This window comes from Antennarius striatus, chromosome 17, assembly GCF_040054535.1.
Source record: "Antennarius striatus isolate MH-2024 chromosome 17, ASM4005453v1, whole genome shotgun sequence".
In the NCBI taxonomy this organism is placed as follows: Eukaryota; Metazoa; Chordata; class Actinopteri; order Lophiiformes; family Antennariidae; genus Antennarius; species Antennarius striatus.
This window is the reverse complement of record NC_090792.1, coordinates 16218812-16241020: the sequence shown is the minus strand read 5'-3', so window position 1 is coordinate 16241020 and position 22209 is coordinate 16218812. Positions and strand designations below refer to the sequence as shown.

The 22209-nt window shown below is 40.3% G+C and overlaps 2 protein-coding genes across 4 annotated transcripts in view; one reads left to right on the top strand and one right to left on the bottom strand.

Moving 5' to 3' along the window:
* The window catches only part of slc4a11 (solute carrier family 4 member 11), an 82630-nt gene extending 71856 nt beyond the window's left edge, over positions 1 to 10774 (bottom strand). For 2 of the 3 annotated variants that reach the window (XM_068338555.1, XM_068338558.1), the window contains exon 1: positions 10548 to 10768. In XM_068338555.1, coding sequence (XP_068194656.1) covers positions 10548 to 10608 — 61 coding nt within the window. In that variant the 5' untranslated portion in view covers positions 10609 to 10768. Of the gene's footprint in view, positions 1 to 10547 lie in introns of all 3 variants that reach the window. The other variant, XM_068338559.1, reaches the window with a different exon arrangement.
* Positions 10775 to 15360: 4586 nt separating this feature from the next.
* ky (kyphoscoliosis peptidase) lies at positions 15361 to 20950 on the top strand. Its single transcript, XM_068338008.1, has 7 exons — positions 15361 to 15471; positions 16332 to 16915; positions 17381 to 17495; positions 17610 to 17727; positions 18335 to 18526; positions 18694 to 18884; positions 18962 to 20950. Exons 2-7 carry the CDS (start codon positions 16352 to 16354, stop codon positions 20287 to 20289), a joined length of 2508 nt encoding a protein of 835 aa, XP_068194109.1. The 5' UTR covers positions 15361 to 15471; positions 16332 to 16351; the 3' UTR covers positions 20290 to 20950.
* Positions 20951 to 22209: the final 1259 nt, after the last annotated feature.

The window sequence follows — 22209 nt, the reverse complement described above, 5'->3', positions numbered from 1 at the left end:
CCTTTTACACAGCGATCGCACTAAAGTGCTGTAACAAAGACTGTTCTCTAGATCACTTTTTATATATACACAAAGCAAAACAACAACAGCAACAAGGCCAGCCCCTAAAAGAAATAGTGCTGTGACATGTAAGCAGTGATGCTGACTGGTAAGAACAGTACATAAGCCTGTTTGCCCTTTTTACACAGGTTTTGTATTGCACCCTCACTTCTCCAGTGTTGCATATTTACTGTGAATGCAATGAATGTGCATCCTGTAGGCGTACCTGTGCTGTTGTTTGGAGCTTGAAGTGTACATGAGTGGCCAAACTGAGTTGGCTTCAACAATCTATATAATTAACAACAAGCGCACTCCTCACATGCTAAATGTAATGTAAAATAAATTTTATGTATTTAAGGTGACTGGCTAAAACATCCTCAACAAAGTAGACAGAATGTTTCAGAGGTTTCAGGTATATATTTTCAGTAAACTCTAAGATTAAATGGAAACGTGACTAGAAATTACCCAGCCCTGCAGTAATTACCTAGTTTGTGGGAAGAGGGACTAACCTCAGAGTAAATATGAAATAATTTTAAAGATAAACCAATTACGTGCAGGGGACATCCTTTCTACAGCCAACCCAAAGTTAAACATTCCTAATTTCAGTCACATAACCAAAACAGAACTGCACTACAACAATTGTGGCTTTACACTAACATAAATAACTTCTCCAATTAAATCATTGTTTGACCTTTAAACACCAAAACACTATAATAGTGTAGCCTAAAATATTTCTATTTAATGTCATCTACATTTATTTGTGCAGCACAGCCTAATGGAGTTGAAAAGATCAAATATGTAACACTGTTCCATTAAAATGCTTAAATGTAAAAAAACAAAAACAAAACTGTCATATAATTTGTTGTTAATTGCTGTCTTAAAGGTTTCAAACAATGTTGACATACATGAAAACCATGAATTTTAGTTAGAATTACTTCCATAATTCCAGACCAAGTGACCAACATGTATTGCGGCATAAAACAACTTAAAACCCATTATATTCTAAAGCAAACACAGAAATAGTGTAAGTTTTGGCCCAGGGTAGAGATGTCCTTCCTTAAGCTAACAATGCAGTAGAGAGCTAACATCGCTAACCTCATTTTCATTTGCTATTCTCAGACACTGAGGAGAATGTTTTGAATTTACTTTCATAATAATCAATTCATGCAGTACACATTTGAAAATATAAATGCTGCTGAACATTTTCTTAATTCATTTTGCATTTCACTGGATTAAGAACCCTGACAAGCAGTTACTGCAAAAGAGCAAAAACATTCAAATGCAACCTGTACTATCGTTTATGGTACCATTCTGAGTCAGTGGTCGTAATGCAACTACGTACCGCTTGCTTGTAATTCTAAAGCAGTTTTTGCAGCCATGGTACATATAGACCTGTGGACATTAAGTGATTTATTTGTAGTCTAGTATTACACAGGGCTGAGCTGCTGCAGCGTATGTGGTGTCCTTTTGTCCTCATGCCAGATGTCAGAATGAGGTGTACAGCTAATTCAGATGCCAACATGGCTGTACAAAGTGTTACCACTTTTCACTTGGTAATTTAAAACCCTGACTCTGCTTTGTGAAGCCATGAAGCTCATAAGGTGGCTGCTGTAGTGTCGTATTAATGGTAATACAGCATAGAAAGTAATGATGCACAAACGGCGACAGCTATTGCCTGAATGAGTCATCAATCAGTGAGGGAATCCTGCTCTCTCCTTTTGACTGGAAACAACCTTCATTAGCAGCCAAGTGTGTGTGTGTGTGTGTGTGTGTGTGTGTGTGTGTGTGTGTGTGTGTGTGTGTGTGTGTGTGTGTGTGTGTGTGTGTGTGTGTGTGTGTGTGTGTGTGTGTGTGTGTGAAATATCACACACCAGTGTCTGCAAGAGTGAACATTTATGTTGTCTTTCTATGTATAGTCGTCACTTTTGTCTATTTGTTTATGTGAGTCTGTCTATATGTGAATGTTCCTGTCAATTTTGGAGATGTGTGTGTGTGTGTGTGTGTGTGTGTGTGTGTGTGTGTGTGTGTGTGTGTGTGTGTGTGTGTGTGTGTGTGTGTGTGTGTGTGTGTGTGTGTGCGCGCGCGCGTGTGTGTATATCATTAGGAAAGGTCTGTCTCCTTTATTATATATTCAATGTTGGCTTTGTTGTTGCTCATGCTCTTGTCTGGCACAGGAAGAGACACAGGCACAGTTATAATCATAAAAACACCAAGGAATAGAGGAAAAAAGGGAAATGATGGAAATGGAGGAGGAGGAAGATGATGAAGAGGAGGAGAAAGAGGGGGAGAGGGAGAATGAGGGAGACCAGCTGGTTTTTGTTACTCTGCTGCCCCCACACATCATTGCAGGAGTGATCAGAATATAGCTTCCCACAATTCCCTCTGCATTGGTATGTGTGTCTGTGTGTGTGTCTGTGTATTTGTGTTTGTGTGTGTGTAGCAGTGTTGACTACAGAGCTGTAAGTATTGGCAAGGGGACGAGGGCATATTTCAGGTCACAAACTAGCTACAGATTTAATTTGGAGAGGAACAACTTGATTACGTTCTCTCAAGCAAAAGCAGCTCAGGGAAATGCAACTGAGAAGACAGGTAAACACACACACACACACACACACACACAAACACACACACACACACACACACTCACACTCACACACACACAAATTCATCACAAATACATGAGATGGACACTAATGTAAGGGCACAGTTCGAACCCTGGTTTAAAATAAAATATATACACATTCTTCCCTTCTGACAGTTGGAATGACACTTTATTTTGGACTATGCTTGAAAAAATACTTGAATATAAGTGAGACAACAAATGTGATAAAAAGGATTCCAGCATGACTTCATCTATCATGGACATTTTGAATGAGAAATTTTATTATTCATGTACTCATGCCACATATAGGTGATGATCCTCAGTGCTGCAACAATCATACGGTTTTAGACAAACAATACCCACTGGTTCAGTTTTTCTATAATAAAAAAAATTGTCTTGTTTTTTTGTCTTTGATTTGCTTCTACGGCATATTTAGTCACTATATATACATCTCATATACAGTACTGTTATCATCAATCCTTTTATTTCTTATAATTTCAAACCTCTAAGAATTCCCTCAGGATATTTCAACCTTCAAAAGAAAATGATCCTGTAAGTATTATTGTTATAATAATTATGATAACTGATGGCATGTTGTTTGATGTTTCATCACCCTGACATCATACCACAATTCCACAGCTTCAGCAAAACAACTTTTTGTTTTCCGGAATAATACTGGATGTTAAGATGGGCTGGATTGACAAAACCAATCCAACTTGTCCATTACATCCTTGTGCACCAGCAGGTGCCAAACCATAAATCTCACTCATTTAATTAGTGTAAGTGGTCCCATAAGAAGAAGTAAATGACAATTCCAGTCCTGCAACCAACGTGGGGAAGTTTCTTGCAATTGGGGAAAGCCAGCTGAGCAACCCGGATTTTTTTCAGCACCTTTTTTCTCAGTCATTCATTTACCTGCAAAAGGTCGTCCATGAAACAACCCCACCTGCTAAAGGGAATAACACTGGCTCTTTGTCAACCACTGTGCCAAGCTCTTCCTACATGGTTCTCAGATTCAAAACAGTAACCCTCTGAAACAAGCACATGTCTTAAACCTCCCAGGTCAAACAAACCCCATAAATAGTCTTGGAAATATCCCAATAAAAATGTGATAAGGGTTGATTTTATTACTCCTCAAGGGCAAACAATGTAATCAGCAGTGAAAGGGGCAATAAATGACAAGAAAGGATATTATAGGATAGATGCCTCTTTGATGGAAATGTTTCTTTAGAATCATTTTATTTGGATAATTGTTGGAATGATATACTACCTACAGACACATAAATGTAATCAATAATTCAGAGTCCGGTGCAAAATAATTACGTGGTATGCTATGCTAGGGTATGACCACAACCAAGACTTTTTGGACATTTCTGGAGTAACCTAAACATCCATAAGTGTAAGTCATGACAACAGCAAGATGAATCCTCTAAATGCCAAGAAAAAGACCTTCAGCATTTATTTTCTTCTCTGCCTTAGCAAAGGTGAGATATTGCTATCCACACATTCCTTTGTGTTACAGTGTAAGTATATAATAGGATAATTCGAAGTGCTAAGCATTAATAAAAGGAAAAAGTAGTTAGCATCACTAAAAAACAACCAACTGTTATAAACTTCATGTGTATAAATAGTCTTTAATTCTCAAACAGACTTAACAATAGAAATCACAGGAGTATATTATCTCTCCTGAATAATTTAAAAACAAACCCTTCGACAAATAGCTAATAATTTCTTTATGTAGACTATATGAAACCGTACTGGTAGAATTGACAAGATGGTAAAAATGAGGATGATTCTTCAGGTATGTATTCCATAAACTATTCTGTCAATGGGTTTATTTGATTTCTGACACAAAATTTTGAAGTTAAAGAAGAAGAAGCGGCAGCTTTTTTATCATACAAATTGCAAACTCTACACAGCAGAGTCACGCTGGGGATGATCCTATGTTCTTCTTGCTGTGATGCAACAGTGTCAACCACAATGCCACCGTGTTTGTTTGTTTGTTTGTTTTTAGTCAGAAGAAAAACTGATGTTGACGATCAAAAGAACAATTTCTGTTGTAAACAGTATTTTTTGTTGTGCATTTCTTAACATGTTAATGTGTTTCTAGCCTTGTGCAGTACATACACACATCTTTATCTGAATTCTTTGCCAGCTTCACAATAGCTGAGGCTTTATTCTCTGACCAGCTCATTATAGCTTGTTCTTGACCACTTCTCACAGCAATGATTTTACAATTTCTTTTCATCCAATGAAAAATGACCTTGCTGGTCAACATTAAAAAAAACAGCTACAAAAGGTGAGTAACCTAAACACTAAATATTTATTTTGACCTCATTCCATTTATATAGACACCTTCCATCAACAAGTATTCCATCTCACTTTCCAACTTGCAAACCTATCTCACTGTGACTCATCACTGTCACCAGATCAAATGTGCATCATTTGCAGTAACTATTGGCATTAAGCTTTTCTCCTGCAGGAGTTGTGAGAACTCTTCCTTATATTGTGTGCCAGTGGTCACCTCCCCTCTGCCTGTCTCCCTTGCTGCTATCACTGAATGTCTCCAGCCTCACGCTCCTGCTCTTGGCCCTGTTCCTGCCTCGCAATGCACCACCGTCTCCATCCATCCTGAGCTCCTGACAGCCCTCATCCCCTTCCCCTCCATCCCCCTACATCTTACAATAGATCTTTAGAATTTGATCTTACCATTGCTTCAGGTACTTCAGTTTATCTCAAAATATCACAACATAGAAACTACCATACACCCCTGGAAGCAAATAAAGCCCTCATTGTGTTTAGATGCATATATCAACAGACAAAGAAAGACTTGCAGATGACAAAACACCTAATGATCACTGATTCATGCGATCTTGAGTATCATTTCAGCACACATGAAAGGTTCAATTAGATTGTCCAGTGAGACAGGCACACATACACACTGCCCTCTGCTGGAAAATACAGAGGCCCGAAACTGGCACACTGTCTGATATATCACTTACATACCAAAAGTTGAAAATTGAGATGATCATCTAACTAATCTTGGGTTGGTAAAATACAGAAATGTGCCAATCATGTATAGAAGTTTTGAAACAGCCATGGCCTTTGACCTGCAGCTTCCCTTACATGATTTCAGTCTTCAGGATGATGTGTCACGCAAACACACACATAAACCATTTCACAGGAAATGTTTATTGTCTTTACGAAAAAAGAAAAAAAAAGAATTCCAAAAGCCCTAATGCTGACACAAACACTTTAAGTTTCAAGGGACTTTTACACCAGCATGGATTGTACCACCCCACAAGATGACCCAATCAAGACTAACCAACCAGAACAAGTCAATATAATTTTGGTGACATGTTTCAAATTAAAACATAACTTTGACCAGGAAAACATTGAAAAGTAAAATCAGAACTTGCAAAAGAACAAAAACGATTCTCGTGGCAAATGGTTTTTTTTCAATATTGCTCTTATTAAATTGATTTTGAAGATTACATACACACATACACACGTACACACACATACATACCGTGTATATGTATATACACATACAGATAAGTGGTAAAGTGGATCATATTTCATTATATCTTTAACAATAAGACAAAATTATTGTAGAATAATAGACATGGTGAATCCAATAATACTGCAAATGCTACTCTATTTTATCTGATGTGTGGTTGAATTAATTTTGAAATCTCTGCTCATCTCTTTTGTAGAAAATTATAATTTCCTGGTGTTCGTCACTCAGAATCCCATCTGCAGAAGTGCTACACTTAATGAGCCGGGGACAGAGGCTCAAAAACTTTACACTATTAATATTTTCCTAATAGTGTATTTCACTATTATCAAAATAGATTAAGCTGCCTCATTTCGGAAGAAGCTGTCCATTTTGCTTGTGGATAAAATGCAGTAAGTTTTAAAATTCTGTGCAGCCACAGTGCATTTAACATACAGCAATAAACTACAAAGGGCACCTTGTACTGTGTTCCAAGCAGGAAGACTGCAAAGACACAGTTAGTGGACAAATGCTGGGTGGGATTTCCTCTCCTCCTCACTGACTCCTGCCTTTCATTGTCTGTTTTCAGATACCGGCCAAGTGCTGGATGTTAAGGAGAATAGAAAAATGTATCTGTCACGAAACCACACAGAAGCACAGGCAGACAGATCTAAACTAAATGCAAACTCGCTAGCAAAATATAAGCTTAAAAGAATCATCAATATGCCAGAATTCAAAAGTATAAAACATTAATATAATGCATTCATTTCTAACCCAGTTATATGCTACTCACATATATTGTATATTAAAAAATAACTTATTTGGTATTATCCTCAAAAATTTGCATGATAAGTAGGGGGTTTACTCAGCTAATTAATTAATGTCTGCAAGATTGTAATTAGGAGAACTAATGATTATTCTAATCACATTTCATCCATCCATCTATCCACCCATCCATCCATCCATCCATCTATTCATCCATCCATTTATTTTAATCTCCTTATCCAGGGTTGGGTCACAGTGGCAGCAGGTTAAGCAGGGTATTCCAGATGTCCCTCTCCCTAGAAACCCTTTTCAGTCAGAGAGATTTTTCCATTTTTATTTTTCTGATTAATCATTCTGTCTACTCATGCTAGAAAAATCCTTCCTCGCACAGTACAAAATGATATCCGCTAATGTTTTTTTTCTCATTTATCAATCCATATATGTTGGGATTAACGGACCATTGATCGATCAATCAATGCCTTAACTTTTATCTGCTCCTAGCAAGAGTATCCACGCACACACAGATACACAAACTAAAGTAGAGGAGTTGGGTTGAGAGACAATAACCCACCGTTGAGAAAGAATGTTGAGAAGGAAATGTAATGTTACATGCAATAACAATATTCCCAAAAACAAAAATAGACAAACGTCGAAACAAAATTGTAAACCAGGTCTAAACATCTGCATTTTTTTCGAAACAGCTACTCACCTGAAACTGTTATCAGTAGTGAGGATGTTATTAGGTGCACTGCTGCTTTGAGGAGGGACGCTAGCCCTGAGCACTGACACAGTTTGGTGTCTACTACATAAAAATGTCACCCTGGAGGCACTCAAACCACAATTAAAGTCAAGACAAAACTGTTACTCCATGTTGACATTCTGATGACATGTTATGCATGTAGTCCAAACAGAAGACTTGGAAAGCAACTGGCAGACAATATCAGCTCACTACAAGAAGAACAAATCTAAAATGTTTGCAATTTTTTGTAAGTCCTGTATATCACTATTTTAATATAGAGTATCTATCATCTGAAACACCCCGGGACCGTTCCTTTCTCTCCTAGTTACTACTGTTACAGGTTTCCAGAGACATAAATGCAGCCAGAGACAAAAGAAAATTCAAACTCAAAATAATCATTCAAATTGGAACTGATAATCAACTGGAATTCAATTTCAGAGAGCATCTTTACTAAGCCATACTGTTGGACTCCGACAGTGTTTTTTTTCCCTTAACTTGTGCTGCAGGGTCATGGATGTATTCTCCAGAGTAGGTCAACATGCAGAACACTGTGTTAACAGCGTCACAGATAGAGGCTCAGCTCCCACTGGATCAAAAAACATGTATGCACTCTCAAGTCCGTAAGAAGCACAGGATGAAAGTGCCAGCCAAATGGCACATAAAAAAGAGGTAATCCTGGCTGAGACAGTTACACAATACACACTGGATGATGTGCAAAGAAATGCTTGTTCAGAAAATTTCAGGGTCACCGAAATACAGTTCTGTTGTTAACAAGTCATTGAACTTTGCAAGAATTCGAGACTCCAAAGCCTCTGTTCTACAACCACTTAAAACTACGAGATAAGGTACAGGAAAGTTCAAAAGGCTAATAGTGTTTCCTGTGAAGTGTTCCAATTACAAGCACCTTGATTTCATTTTAGTGGTACCTTAAACTGAAAAAAGAAGACAAGTTAATGTGTTGGTGTCGATTGTCATTCATCCAGGTCATGGTAATCCTTAGACCTCTATTTAGGGTTTACAAATGTTTTGTCTCTCATCCAAGAGAGGATTCTAACTGGCTGGTGGGGAGTGTTAAAGAAGCCTCTGTGATGGAATGTCTTCAAACCCTAAACAAAGTCCAGCTGCTTCAGATTCAAGGACGGACAATTTAACAAAAGCTGCCCCACCAACAGCCCACATTATGAAGGCAAACCTGACCTTCTGACTCTTATTAAATCCCTAACAACACTGCACACAATTTTGACAAGTTTAATATTTTTTTGTGTCTACTTCTTCTTTCTAGTGAGTCTGTTTCACCTCTTATGCAATCAGAAAAGTGATATTCTATTCATTACTTCTGAATAAACATGGATTACATCTTATTTTACCTTCTTATCTGTATCTATACCCATTACACATGTTCAACATATTGGTGAGCAAAGAGTTAAATGTTATTTAAATGTTTAATATAGGTCCTAAAATGTAAATGTGAAGCTATACACTGAGGCAAATATTGGAAGGCAGAATGTTTTCAGGATGCCACATTTCACTGTTTGTTCTATTTAAAGTGGCTTGTTTACATGTGCTTTTGGCACCAGTAACTGTTTACTGGGCTTGTGTGTTCAACATTTCCTACATCCATGCATGGATTTTACTGTACTCTTCACATGTCCCCCGACACATTATGTTTGCAAGGATGTCAAAGCAGTGCAACACATATGAAAAGACACAGACAAAAAATGGCAATATCCCCACTGAGTAGTCATTACATTTTGGATTCATTAATTGGAAAAAGATAGTACATTCCTGATCTGTAGGATCACTAAAACTAAAACTTAATAAACTCTCAAAAGAAATCATGGATGCCAGTTTTTCAGTGTGTATTATGTTCTAAAAATGCTTTAAGATCTAACCTACTGTTGGGCATCACTAGCCAGTTTCAAGTTGAATCCAAAAATTCTAACCCCCCTGGATTCTTTGAGAGATTTTTAAGTTCTTTTCTTGGACAATTTCTGCCTTTGTTATAATACAGTAATGACAATGCTAGGTTAAGATTGTTTTCATGTTTGCAGAAATTTGATTTGTTCTCATCAGTTGATGATAGTGCATAAGTAGTCCTTCATAATGAGTGGTCTACATTCTTTATACAGGCTGGCTTAAAAGTTTTCAGTAAAAATTAATAAGGTACGGAAGAAAATACTGGACCAAAAATGAGAAGGGTTCAAGACCACACAATGCTCAAGCCAACATAGCAGTGCTGGTTCCACTAAAGTCGACTCCTGGTAACTGTAAAAATGTAGACACAGCTCTTGATTAATATTTTATTATAGTTTTTTTTAGTCATTTGAGTAACTTTGAAAGTAAACATTCAATGGATGATTCAACTATTTTTAACTGACTATATGTTGCTGTAGAAAGACATAACATTTATTATTGTCTAAATGAATCCACCACCAGTGATGAAGTAAGAGTTTATTAACATTTCACAACTGTAAATAAACACGGGCCCCCATTAAAATTGTTCTAGCAACGCCCCTGTTTCTGTGCAGATCGGAGGTTTCAGTTTTGCAACTCGTGTTATATTTCTTTAATAAATTTAGTTAATTAAATATTAATGATATGCAAGTTTCTCAAACCTGAGGTCGACTTTCAGCAGCTGCGTTATTTATTCCAAGCTCTAGTTTAGTTGGTGTCCCATTTAATTAAGTCGTAGAAAAAGTAGACCCTCTTTTATTCTGTTCCCCCTAACGTCTTGATTACCACTACGTAGCAGTGTAGTTAACTAGCTAACTATCTAGTTATGAATACCATGAAGCTTTGTCAGAGTTAATTATTTAGATTTAAATTTTTTTCCCGACAAAGGTGAGGGGAAAACATTCCTCTTCATAGTTTAAACTCATTAAAAACCTCACATTAATGAACCTTACCTCTCGTTAATAAATGCAGCGTCACCTCCTTCACCTCCACATCGTCTTTCTCAGCTTTCATTATGTCCCAGTTCTCCACAAACCGTCCAAATCACTTCTCTTACCGACTTAACGAAAACGAAAAACAAAAACGAGCTTTAACTTTATTTGGTCCGGTCGCTAAATGTGGAGAACTTTGGTTCTAGTCATTAAGTCATCAGCGGCTGTCACCAGGTGTTGATGACAGCACGCGACCTTCCTCTGCTGAGCCCTGACCCCGCCCACCGCGCGCTGCGCGCGCGATACCTACGATTTGTTCTGACGGTCAATCCTGGAAGAGGATGGAAGACAAACGTTTTGTCTCAAACTTTCATTTTGGACAATTCTGCGCTCGCTGACAGATATCTGATATTTTATTCTTTAGGTTGATGCAAATATTTGGTTTTAAACAACTTTTTTGAAAAAATACATTTTTTTTTAAATTTAAATTAACTACTGTACAGGCCAATCCCTTCTGAATTAGCTACCATTTTTTTTTGCACTGAATATTTTTTAGTGCAAAAAAATAACAAAGGTGAGCTGTGTGGACATAAAATTAAAAATAGTTTTTTTTATGTCATGTTTATGTCATGTTATGTCATGCTTGTCGTCTGTTTGATTTATTTTCCACCTATTTTTCGGGTCTTGGTTCCTGAATAAGGAACAGCTTGTCTAACTATTCCAAAGACAACTTATCATAAAGATTTTTACAAGTCTTAAGAAAAAGTTGCCTCAGACAAATATGTAATCATATTCAGATTCTTACCTGCTGACAATTTATTGTCAGCAATTCACTCGTGATGTGTTTTTGGTGGTGAGACAAAGCTAGAGAACATTCAAACTCCACACAGAAGAGACCGAGGTCCTCAGGTGGATTTGAATCCAGGACCCATTCATTATTAGGCATCAGTGTGCCAAAAAAAAAAAAAGAATATTTACAAAAATCAAAACATTTGAAAGGTAAAACATCATTTGAGCTGTTTTCAGTTCAGTATAATTAAATACAAAATAATAAATGATGTGTGAAAAAGCTTTAAATTCATAAATTGCATGCAAACATCCATTCACCTGATTCTTAGCAGTCTGATATCCATATGTGGACAGCTGACACTTGTTAAGTTGTGGCTAGAGGGACCTAATAAATATTCATCTCCTGAGGTTTACCCACAGCTTTGAGCTGATATAGTTTTTATTGTGCTACTGGCCTACTAGAAGTTATTTGTTTTAAGAAGCATACAGTTCAGATTTTTAAAAAGACACCTTAAGAAACTGTTTTATATGTCTTACATGTTCACTATTCCATTGAAGTTGGATTTCTGGGATTTTTTATGGTCTTAAAATAAAAAACCATAAGTAATTGATTGTTTAGTGATAATTTTAGAAGTGTGTCATGCAAACAGACCAGTTCTGTCAGTCCTTTCCTTATGTTTGGCTTTCAAGAACCCTCAGGTAGGTTTGCTTCATACAGCTCACCTTGAGAATACACTTTTGTACCCTGGAGGGTCATCTTTTATAGTTTTTATTTGTGTATGCAGATGGGAGCAGAACCTTTGATCACAGCAGTCATTCTGGACATCTTATTTCTTATAAAAGCTGAATTCTAGTTAAAACCCTTTTTGTTTAACAGGATCACACTGTTTCTCCAGCTGCTGCACCAAACACAGCACAGTCAAAGTATTTACTAAATTAGCTTTTTTTAAAATCTAAATAGAGTAAGAATGTCCAATGTGGCATCAAGAGAAACTTATTGGAGCCATCATCTCCAGCAGGGTGCAATACACTCTTGCTCTTGATCTTCTCAAAGAGACAACTGCAACACATTTTGACTGCTGCTGCTACAGTAATGAAATCAACAGAGCGCATTACACCAGCTCCAAGAGAAGCACAGATCTCAAAACGCTTCTGCTGCTTAATAAACAACAAAAATAACCCAAGGCCGAAATATATTTCTGATGTGTTTGAGGAATATCAACCCAGTAGGTTTCTTAGATCTCAAGGAAACAGGTTTTGTGCCTCCAGTCATAAGCAAACACGGTAAAGATGCAGTTAGGCGCTCCCTTGCACAAAGTCAGGACTACCTCACTTCAGCTTCTTTCAAGTCCAAATGTCAAGTGAGCCACTCCAGGAGGATTCATTCTAAGCAAAAGGAAACAAAATCATGCTCAGTTTCACGTGATCATAAACTAGAGGAAGTATGAATGGATAACACAGTTTATTCAACTCATGGAAAGTTTATATTTCTCAGCCTCTAAATCCTACACACTGGTACTTTAGTTTCAGCTTTGTCTGATAGTAAGTTAGAGAGAATGGCCACTGAATTTTAAACCAATGAGAGGCCACTCAAAATGGCTCATGAATTAAAAAATAGACTGTAATCCAAGTTGTTTTCTTACAATAAAAACAACTCCCTGTGCCTGGAAGCAGATTAACAAGCCTCTTCCTCAGCCTGCGGTGATATCTTCTCACCTTATTCCTCTGCTTTCCTCTAATAAGCCAAAGCAAGATTCCTCAGCTGACAGCTGTTCCAGATGGCATTATTACTCCATGGTTTCACAGTCACTTGGCTCAGGATCCACCACCAGCGGAGGTGGCTGTCTCTCTCTGCCCGTGCATCAACATCAACACCACCATATGGCAGTGTTATGTAATACAGTATCTGACAGTATCTGTGGGGTTGTGTGATACGATCATCCAACAATTCTCCTGTTTCCTCGTTTTTGTGGAGGTTCGGTTTGATATCCACCATCGTGGACTTCTTTCCTCTCTGCAGTGTTTACATGTGCACATTATGGAAAGGCTTGGAAGTAACAGTGAAGTCTGCAGGTTATTTCAAGTGGCACTTCGCCCTGCGTGATGCTTCATACAGCCTAGAGCCACACATGACTCAGGCATATTTGTCTTCCCACTTTTTTGGCAAAGTTTGCCAAAAATCGGCCTCAGGTAGAAGTGAGGAGGAGCTTAAAGAGGTTTCATGGAGTCTTCAGGTTCAACAGATTTTGAATCCCTTTTAGAGTTTGGAAGTGTTCCTCAGGAGTTAGAAGAGAGACAAAGTGGAGCTGACAGGAGGGCGACTGGGGGAAACCTCACCATAGCATGAAGTGGCTCTCCTCTTTCCTGCTTCCTTCGAGGACCGGTGACACAACAAGTGCAATCCAAACAGAATGATTTATTGAGTGCCCAAATGGAGAAACAGGCCTCAGGGCCAGCATGAGTCTGAAATAATAATAAACAAAATAATCTTAAATAATTCCATCTGATTTAGTTCAAGAAAAATAAAACTAAATACATGCAACTTACTCAACTTCTTCAGATAATCAGGAAAAAACTGTTATGGCTCCCCGTGTTGTTCATTTTAGAAGCTGGATTATGATAGGTCCAAACAGGGATGATGTGATCACTTTAGTCAGCGATCATCAATGATTAAGTCAGAATTCCGAGGCAGCGTTCAGGTCGGGACCCGGGAAAGCCTCCATCAGGTGCAGTTTTAAAGATCAGTCTTCCAGCCAAAAATAAAAAATAAAATAAACATAAAAGAGTGTAAGCACCCCCCTTCAGGCTGGGTAGGAGATCAGCACACATACACTTCACAATAATAACCTCAAACAGAGAAGATGACTCACAGTCCCATCTGCAGCTAACCATTAATTTCACGTCATCCGGTTTGCGTTTGCTTCGGCAAGTCAAAGTGAAGCAAGCACATCTAGCATATTTATACTTTTCCATTTTCACAGATGCAAATAGAATAGGACGAAAACTGGCTGCATGATGGTGAATTATCTCGTTAAATGACATCTTGTCTTGAATCGATTGGAAGATTTTCTGTGGATTCAAAAGTCGGTCCAGATCTGCTTGACTCGTCTAGTGACATAACTTATACTGTGATTTAAATTAATTTACAAAAATTAGATTGAACTGAAGAATGCTGTGTGCTATTAATGCATATTTAGCATCACACCAGCTCATCAACACAATCCTACACCATAATTCCACCTCTTACATGTCTCACCATGCTTGATAGAAAATCTCGGTTGAATATTTTACCTGACGTATGAAATACTGGCAGAAACACACATTTTGCTTCTTCTGTGTGCAAGCAGGACTAATATGAAAGTAGTTTTTAAGAAGAGTACAAATGAAGATGGAACAGCCTGATTTCAAATCATTTTTACAAGATAAAAACATTGAAAAATTTCTCAGTTTACATCTCTATACAATAAAAAAAAAATTTTTGGCCCTCTGATGACATATTCAGAGTAGTGCCATGCAAAAACCTGACATGGGTTAATAGTTTATTTCTGCATGTGCAGCAGAAATGGCAGGAAACGACTGAGCGTTTGATGTTGGAGTCGTGATCGTATGCCAGGCCTTTCCTAAATCCCTCTGTCCCTTACTTTGAATGACCTACTCTTTGTTCAATCCAACCCCCTCGTCACATTCTGCTCGTGTGCTCTCACCAAACTTCCCACCTGCCCATCAACGTGCAAAAACACTCACACTAACAATCCATATGCACACATCGTGAGACACATAAAGGCGTTGAGCTCCAACAAGCTGTAGTGCCTATGGACCGATCGGAAAATACACACAAATACATCCGAACAAGCATTTGTAAGTCACACACACATACACACACACACACACACACACACACATACAGTACATACACACACATTTACAGATACACAAACACAGACGTCACACTCCTGAGTTGGAGCTTACTCTATTGGCTGGTCTTAACTGCTTTGTATTATTTTTAGGCCTGTTATTCTGGGGTCTGTCTTGGCAGCCACTGTGAGGGTATATAAGCCTCCCCCTGCAACTGGGGACCACTGAGAACACACACTGGAAACATCTCTGCAAGATAAACTCCAGTGAACATCCAGCAGGCATTTTAATTCCTCTCAGGGTGAGTAAAAGCCTCCACGAGTTTTAGGGAATGTAGCAACACGGAACTAAATGGGGCTTACGAACCATCGCTTTCATGACCGTGACATAAATCTGACATTTTCAACATTATCATGAACATCAGTGGAGTCAAAATGCTGTGTGGTTCATTTGGGAGTGTAATTCAGAAAAAAAAAGATTATGATTTTATTTTATCATTGGATTAGAAATAATTCCACCACGAGGTGTGACAGCTTAAGATTTCCTCTGGGACCTTAGCTATAGTCGCGCTCCAGGAAAGCAGGAGGTCGGGGTCAGCTTTTCAGCATTGTGCCCACAGAGCTGATAGGACTTAGTGGCTTGCCGAAGGACACTTGAGCTGGGCAGATATTTGCCAACGCGGGGCATTCAGCCCAGGTCAACCGGGTGAAGGGCGGTCAGTGTCTCCGCTGTGCCAATCTGAAGCCCCTTCAAAAGAAAAAAAAATCTTTTTTTTTTTCAAAAGATTGCAAAGTTTCTGTCAGAAACCGATCGGCATGTACATCACAGGCAGGAAGTTATAAACTCTCACGAGGCTGGTGAAGGTTCTGCCTTTCTTTCTGCAGTCTACTGTGACAGTGACTAATGTTTCCTACCTTTGTGTTAATTTCTGGTCATGAATAGACATGGTATAATTGCCACTTCATCACTGTCTTATGCAGAACATAGGGTATAGTACATACCTTCCGCTCAGTGTAGTGCTATGAATCTTTTGTGAAGGGTATTAAGCTATTGAATAAGACACTGAAGCCTTGTCAGCGCATAGGATTAAAAACATTAACTAGTAATAGCTCCACAAACAACTGTTGTATTTTGAACATCATGTACCTTCTCTCTGGTTAGGATGCCATGCTTCCAGCATAATGTCAGCTAAACTTGTGATTCAGAAGTTCTCCTTCCCCTTCACCTGCGGCGCAAGACTTTCTGAGCAAGAATTGACACAGAACGGACACATACAGGTGAAGGCCTTGACACTCCACGAGCATCAGGAGGATCCGATCTTAGGTAAACCGAGCCCCTCTACAGCTCGAGAACCGCCGGCGCATGATGAGAACCAGGTCCAGGAAAACCTGAACCCTCCTCCTGGTCCAGATGCGACAGCTGTCCAGGTCAAAGCTTGCCAGGATGTGGTGCTGTCCAGGCAGAGCGTTTTTGAGAAACTTACAGCTGAAAGTGAAGATCAGCGCCCGGTGGCAAAGAGACAGCTGTCGTCTGAGAGCGCGGCCAGGACCATCACGGTGGTGAAGAAGAGCACAGTGAGGAAGGAAGCAGAGGAGCAGAGGCACCTGAAGCCTAGAGCGCAGCTTGGACAGAGGGTGCCGCCGTTCGCGGCGACGGCAGGGAAGAGGAGGCGGCGAAAAGACCTCTTCACCAACTCGGATGTCTTCCACAGGGTCGATTCGCACGTCATCAGAGCAGGAGCTGAGGTGAAGGAACCTTTACAGTGTATTTAAGCAGACATGATAGAAGCACCTCTATATTTTCTTAGTAGTAGAAACTGTATCTATTATCTCAGTGGGGAGGATAGCATCAGTTCAGGCTTAAGCTGTAAAGCTGCAGAGTCCCGCGGATAAAAAAAAAAAGAAAAGCTAACTAAGAACAACAACAAAAAAAGCCACGGCAGATACGGTGCCTTTGTGTTCTTAGGCACTGCAGGAAAAACACTGAAGAATGATAACATCATCAATTGCAATAAAGCCTGATAAATACTGCAGCTCTCAAGCGGCGTTCGCATCCTTGAGCATAGATGTGAATGGTTTAGCGCAAGGCTTTAAGTTGATATATATATATATATATATATATATATATATATATATATAAGAACAATTTGGATGCTGGCTGATTTTAAGAATAAGATTATGAAAAACTTTTGCGTGTGTGTGTGTGTGCAGCTAAAGGAAAAGTGTGTATATGATGTAAAGGTGATAGTACAGAGGATTACACAAGGAGCCAGAAATGAGCTGGAGAGGCTTCGTGCCATCTGGGTTTGGCTGTGCCACAACATCGGTGAGTATTTTAGGATAAAAACATACATGTGTGTGAATCCGCCGTGCTGTAAAAGACGGGTGATCCATCCCTGTATGGGGAACAAAAAGAGTTAAAGGAATGTTGCATTGACAGAGTACGATGTGAGTGGCTACCTTGGCCACACGGATAAGGTGAGCTCTCCAGAGGAAGTGATAGCAACCGGTCGGGGGGTGTGTTGCAGCTACTCCAACCTTTGTGCCGAGATGTGCAGGTAAACACAAAACACAACAGTGGAGAGAAATTTATTCAAGTATTTGCTGAAAGAGTTGATGGATCAGACGTTTGTGAGCCAGAAAACAGAAACAAATTAACTCTTAAATGTGTGATGACAAGTACAGTATGTCAGAAAGTCTTTGATCAGGAGGTCTTCAGCGCTTCAGACACTAGTAGAGGTGGTAGTGGTGGCTGATGAACCTGGCAAAGCTCACGAACTGTGAATTTGGTAGCGTGGGTGGTGATGTGAGAGTCGGAGGGTGTGAGAGGGTTGCACATAGGAATAGCCTGAGAAAGAGTAGTTGATGTGAATTCTTTTTAAAAGAAACGTGATGAAAAAACTAAAATCATCACATTGTATACTCCAAAATACATTTCATACCCATTCTGAACAATGCTGTTGTTCCATTGCACAAAACATCAGAATTGTATGGAATTTTGCCACTTTGATCCCTTCTGGGTCCCATTTATGTATTTTTATGTCTGAATCTTTACTCTGATCCAAATTAATTTCGACAACACAAACAAAATTCTTGAACTTGGGATGAGGACACAGAATGAAAACCGGTGGCAGTGCGAATGATCTGTTTGATTTGTGTTTCCAGACAGATGGGCATTGAGTGCCATGAAGTACCCGGCTACAGTAAAGGGATTGGGTACCGTCAGGGCCAGAGCCTCAAGAATGTGAAATCTGATCACTTGTGGAACGCTGTGCTTCTGGGAGGACAGTGGTTCCTTTTGGACGCCTGTTGGGGAGCAGGACGAGTAGATATGGAACACGAAAGCTTCGTCAAAAGGTTTGAAAAGGAAAGAGGGATTCAAGAGTACAGAATGCCAGATTCACCATTCAGCGGAGATGCTGATGTAGATAAGTTTGAGTTTTGACTTGTGTTTATTTTCATACACTGAAAACAAGCGCTGAGTCAAGTCTCAAACCGATCTGCTGTCTACTTCCTTTGCCAAGGTTCGATGATTTCTATTTCCTAACGGACCCGGAGGAGTTCATAGATTCACACTTCCCAGATGAGGAAAAATGGCAGCTCCTGGACCTGCCCATCACCCGGGAGGAGTTTGAGAGAAGGGTCTTCAAGACCTCGGCCTTCTTCACCATGGGGCTCAGGCTGATTCAGCCTCATCACTGTCACATTGTTACAGGTCGGTTGAGTTTTGTTGCTTCTTTAAAATCAGGTTTCCAAATGATTTTTAAAGTCGTTTTCTGATCTTCTCTTCAGATGATGGTGAGGCAAACGTTTCCCTGGGTTTCTCCAGGCCCGTAACCTTTACCTATGAGATCACACAGCACCAGGACCTTCTACATTCTGGAGCATCTGAGCAGAAAGAGTCTTGCAACTCCTCCTACGGCCTCCTAACCGTCTCCCATCGAAGCATGAAGTTACAGCTCCTACCTCCTGCAAGTGGAGAGTATGACGTGAAGGTATTTGCCAGACCTGAATCGGCCACCACGCCTCTGCTCTGGGTCTGCTCCTTCACAGTTGAGTGTCCCACCCCACGGGCCATGGAGGAGATTCCAGAAAACCCCTTCTTGTCTTGGGGCCTCCAGCCTACGGCAGGTTCTCAGGGCATTGCGGGCAGCAGTCAGGGCAGCGACGTCACTGAGGTGGAAGACGGCACCTTTGAATTGATGTTGAAGACCTCAAGGCCTCTGATGGTGCTTTGCGAACTCGTTCACCCACAGATGGAATCTGCCGTGGCCAAGCGATGCCTGGCCACTCAGATTCAACCCAACGCCCTGACATGCCACGCCCTCTGCCCCTTGCGTGGCTTCTACAGGCTGTCGGTGTTCGTGCGGGACTACGACAAAACAGAGGTCAAGTTCCAGAACGCTGCAAACTTCCTGTTACACTGCAAAGGGAAAGTGATCGGTCAGGATGAGCTCTTCCCTCCAAACCTCGCCTCAGCATGTGGGCCGGGGACCCGCACGTCAGAGGCAGGGCTGTCTAAATTTAGCCACGTGACAGCACTGGTGAGCACCCAGCACGGCAAGTGTAACATCACCTTCCACAACCAGCGGGACCTTGAGCTTCACACTGTGCTCAGCAGAGTAGAGAACAAAACAACTGCCATCCCTCTTTCGCGCTACCTCTTCTGCACATACACAGACTACAAGGTGACGGTGAGCGTCAGCCTACCTGACGCTGGGGTGTACCGGCTGGGCCTGTATGCTAGGCTCACCCCAGGTGATGATTTCAACCCCATGTGTGACTTTGTTCTGAGGAACAGCTGCGATCAGCCGGGGCTCCCCTTCCCTTGTGTCTACTCAGCCTGGAGAAAAGGCTGCGTGCTCTTTGAGCCCCGCATGGGCCTGCTGGAACCCCTGTCATGGGTCCGCTTCAGGGTGAGGGTCCCCGGGGCCAAGAAGGTGAGTGTGGTGGGAGAGACGAGAACTGATCTGAAACTGAACAAGAGTCGAGTCTGGGAAGGTGAGGTTTCCAGTGGAAGTGGGCTACAACAACTGAAACTGGCCGCCGCCTTGGGGGAGTCCAATGACATGGCTGTTTTGATGACCTTTGACATCAAGCAGTCGGAGGGAGAAGTGTGAAATCAAAACTTCGCGAGAGGCCAGATGGATAGTTTCCTGAATATCGCTGTTAACAACCACAATGTGTTACTGTTGAAGACTAGGTTTGCAATCATTTGCAAAAAAAATATTAAAACTGTGAGCCGTAATCTTTCAGGTTTTTATGACAACATAATACAGATGGAAGTGTAATGAAGTGTATAAAATTTAATTTGAAACATGATCCCGTGAATGTGTAAACTTTATAGCAGTGAAGTGAGATAAATAGATAACTTGCGTAGCAGATTTTTGAAAGCTATTCTTAGTTTCAAGTAGTAAAAAAAAAGAAATTAGTAAAAATCAATAAAAACAGCAGATTGACAGTGGTGCTCAGATACGGTGCTCAAACACGATGTGACACTGATCGAGAGTGTATGGATCTGTTTATCATGGTGACTGTCACAAGGTGTGAAATAAAAATAGTCAAAATATGAAAATCTGGAGGCCTCTATGTTTTTTCTTTTAAGTTACTGCAAAAAGAACCTCAGTTTCTAGAAATACAGCACTTCTCACACAGCAGAGGTCGATCATTGATCAACAACCAGATTTGGAAATGTGTTGGTATTCTGGACTATCTTCTATATGTCACATTCTTTTTGGCCTTTTTGGTCAAATTACTGCCATTAAATCTGATTGCAAAATACTTTCCATTCTGTTTCCAGTTTATAATGTTGTCCTTTCTAAATATAATACAATAATCCTGCAGTAAATCCTAACTTAATGGTATTAATGTTTGGATTTTGAGGATACAGCTCAACGTGGTGTATTAAAATATACAGAAGCATGTTTTGTTGTATAGCATACTCTCATTTATCAAAATGGGGTGGAAATAATAATGGAAACGATGTCAGTATAATGCAATAAAATGCATAACTTCAGCTTGTAGCCTCCAGAATGATGAGACATTAGCCTGTGTTACTTACAGAGGTACATAATAAACTGGCGACCGGGTGTATGTCAGGGTTAACGACATGAATTCAAAATCAGTCATCCATAAACCTGCAAACAGTCCGACCCAGGGGACGCTTAAAGCCGGGATCGAAGCTGGCGTAGCAACGTATCGCCTTGATGGCTTCGTAGTTTAGAAGTAAATGACCTCCCCCGTAATCGCACTCAAAAAAGTGAACAAATCCTGCACTGTCTATTCTGCTATTGTTGCAGTGACCTGGGCGCACTCAACAGGCTTTGGCAGACGCCAATGAGAGCGATGGTGTTTACATGTGGCTGTCATAATAGGCCACAAATAGCTCACTGCCTCAGTAAAAATACAACAATAGTGGGGCGAGAGAGAGAATAAGGCCGTTTAACGGTGGAAGCAATATGGCAAGAGTGTTGTAAGAGAGCTAAGTGTATATGAGTGTGTGTGTGTGTGTTTGTGTGTGTGCGTGCGTGCGTGTGTGTGTATAAGGCCGTTTAACGGTGGAGGTGATATGGCAAGAGTGTATTGTAAGAGAGCTAAGTGTGTGTGTGTGTGTGTGTGTGTGTGTGTGTGTGTGTGTGTGTGTGTGTGTGTGTGTGTGTGTGAGTGTTTGTGTGTGTCTGTGGGGGTAGGGGGGGTCTTGCCTTGAGTCGCTGGGGAGAAACTGGCGGCGCAGGGTTGGTAGGAGGGAGGTGAGGAAACGCTGATGTCAGAGGTTAGCCATGTGGAGGCCTGTATCTGCCTGGCAACAATACAAGGACACACACAGAGGCTGTTTTCCTTTCTTTCAAACACACACACACACACACACACACGCAAACATACAAACACACACACACACACACCCACACACACACACACACACACACACACACACACAAACATCAGGAAATGGAGTGCTAAAATCGTGATATGTGAGGCGGGATTCCTCACATTCTCTCTCAGCACTATTTCAGCTCCCATTTCTCCTCCACCAACCGGCT

What these genes read in the sequence shown, in the direction of transcription:
- ky (XM_068338008.1), top strand. Translation starts at nt 16,352, where the DNA reads ATGTCAGCTAAACTTGTGATTCAGAAGTTCTCCTTCCCCTTCACCTGC. An exon ending in TCATCAGAGCAGGAGCTGAG is followed by an intron (nt 16,916 to 17,380) that starts GTGAAGGAACCT and finishes GTGTGTGTGCAG; the next exon opens with CTAAAGGAAAAGTGTGTATA. An exon ending in TTGGCTGTGCCACAACATCG is followed by an intron (nt 17,496 to 17,609) that starts GTGAGTATTTTA and finishes TTGCATTGACAG; the next exon opens with AGTACGATGTGAGTGGCTAC.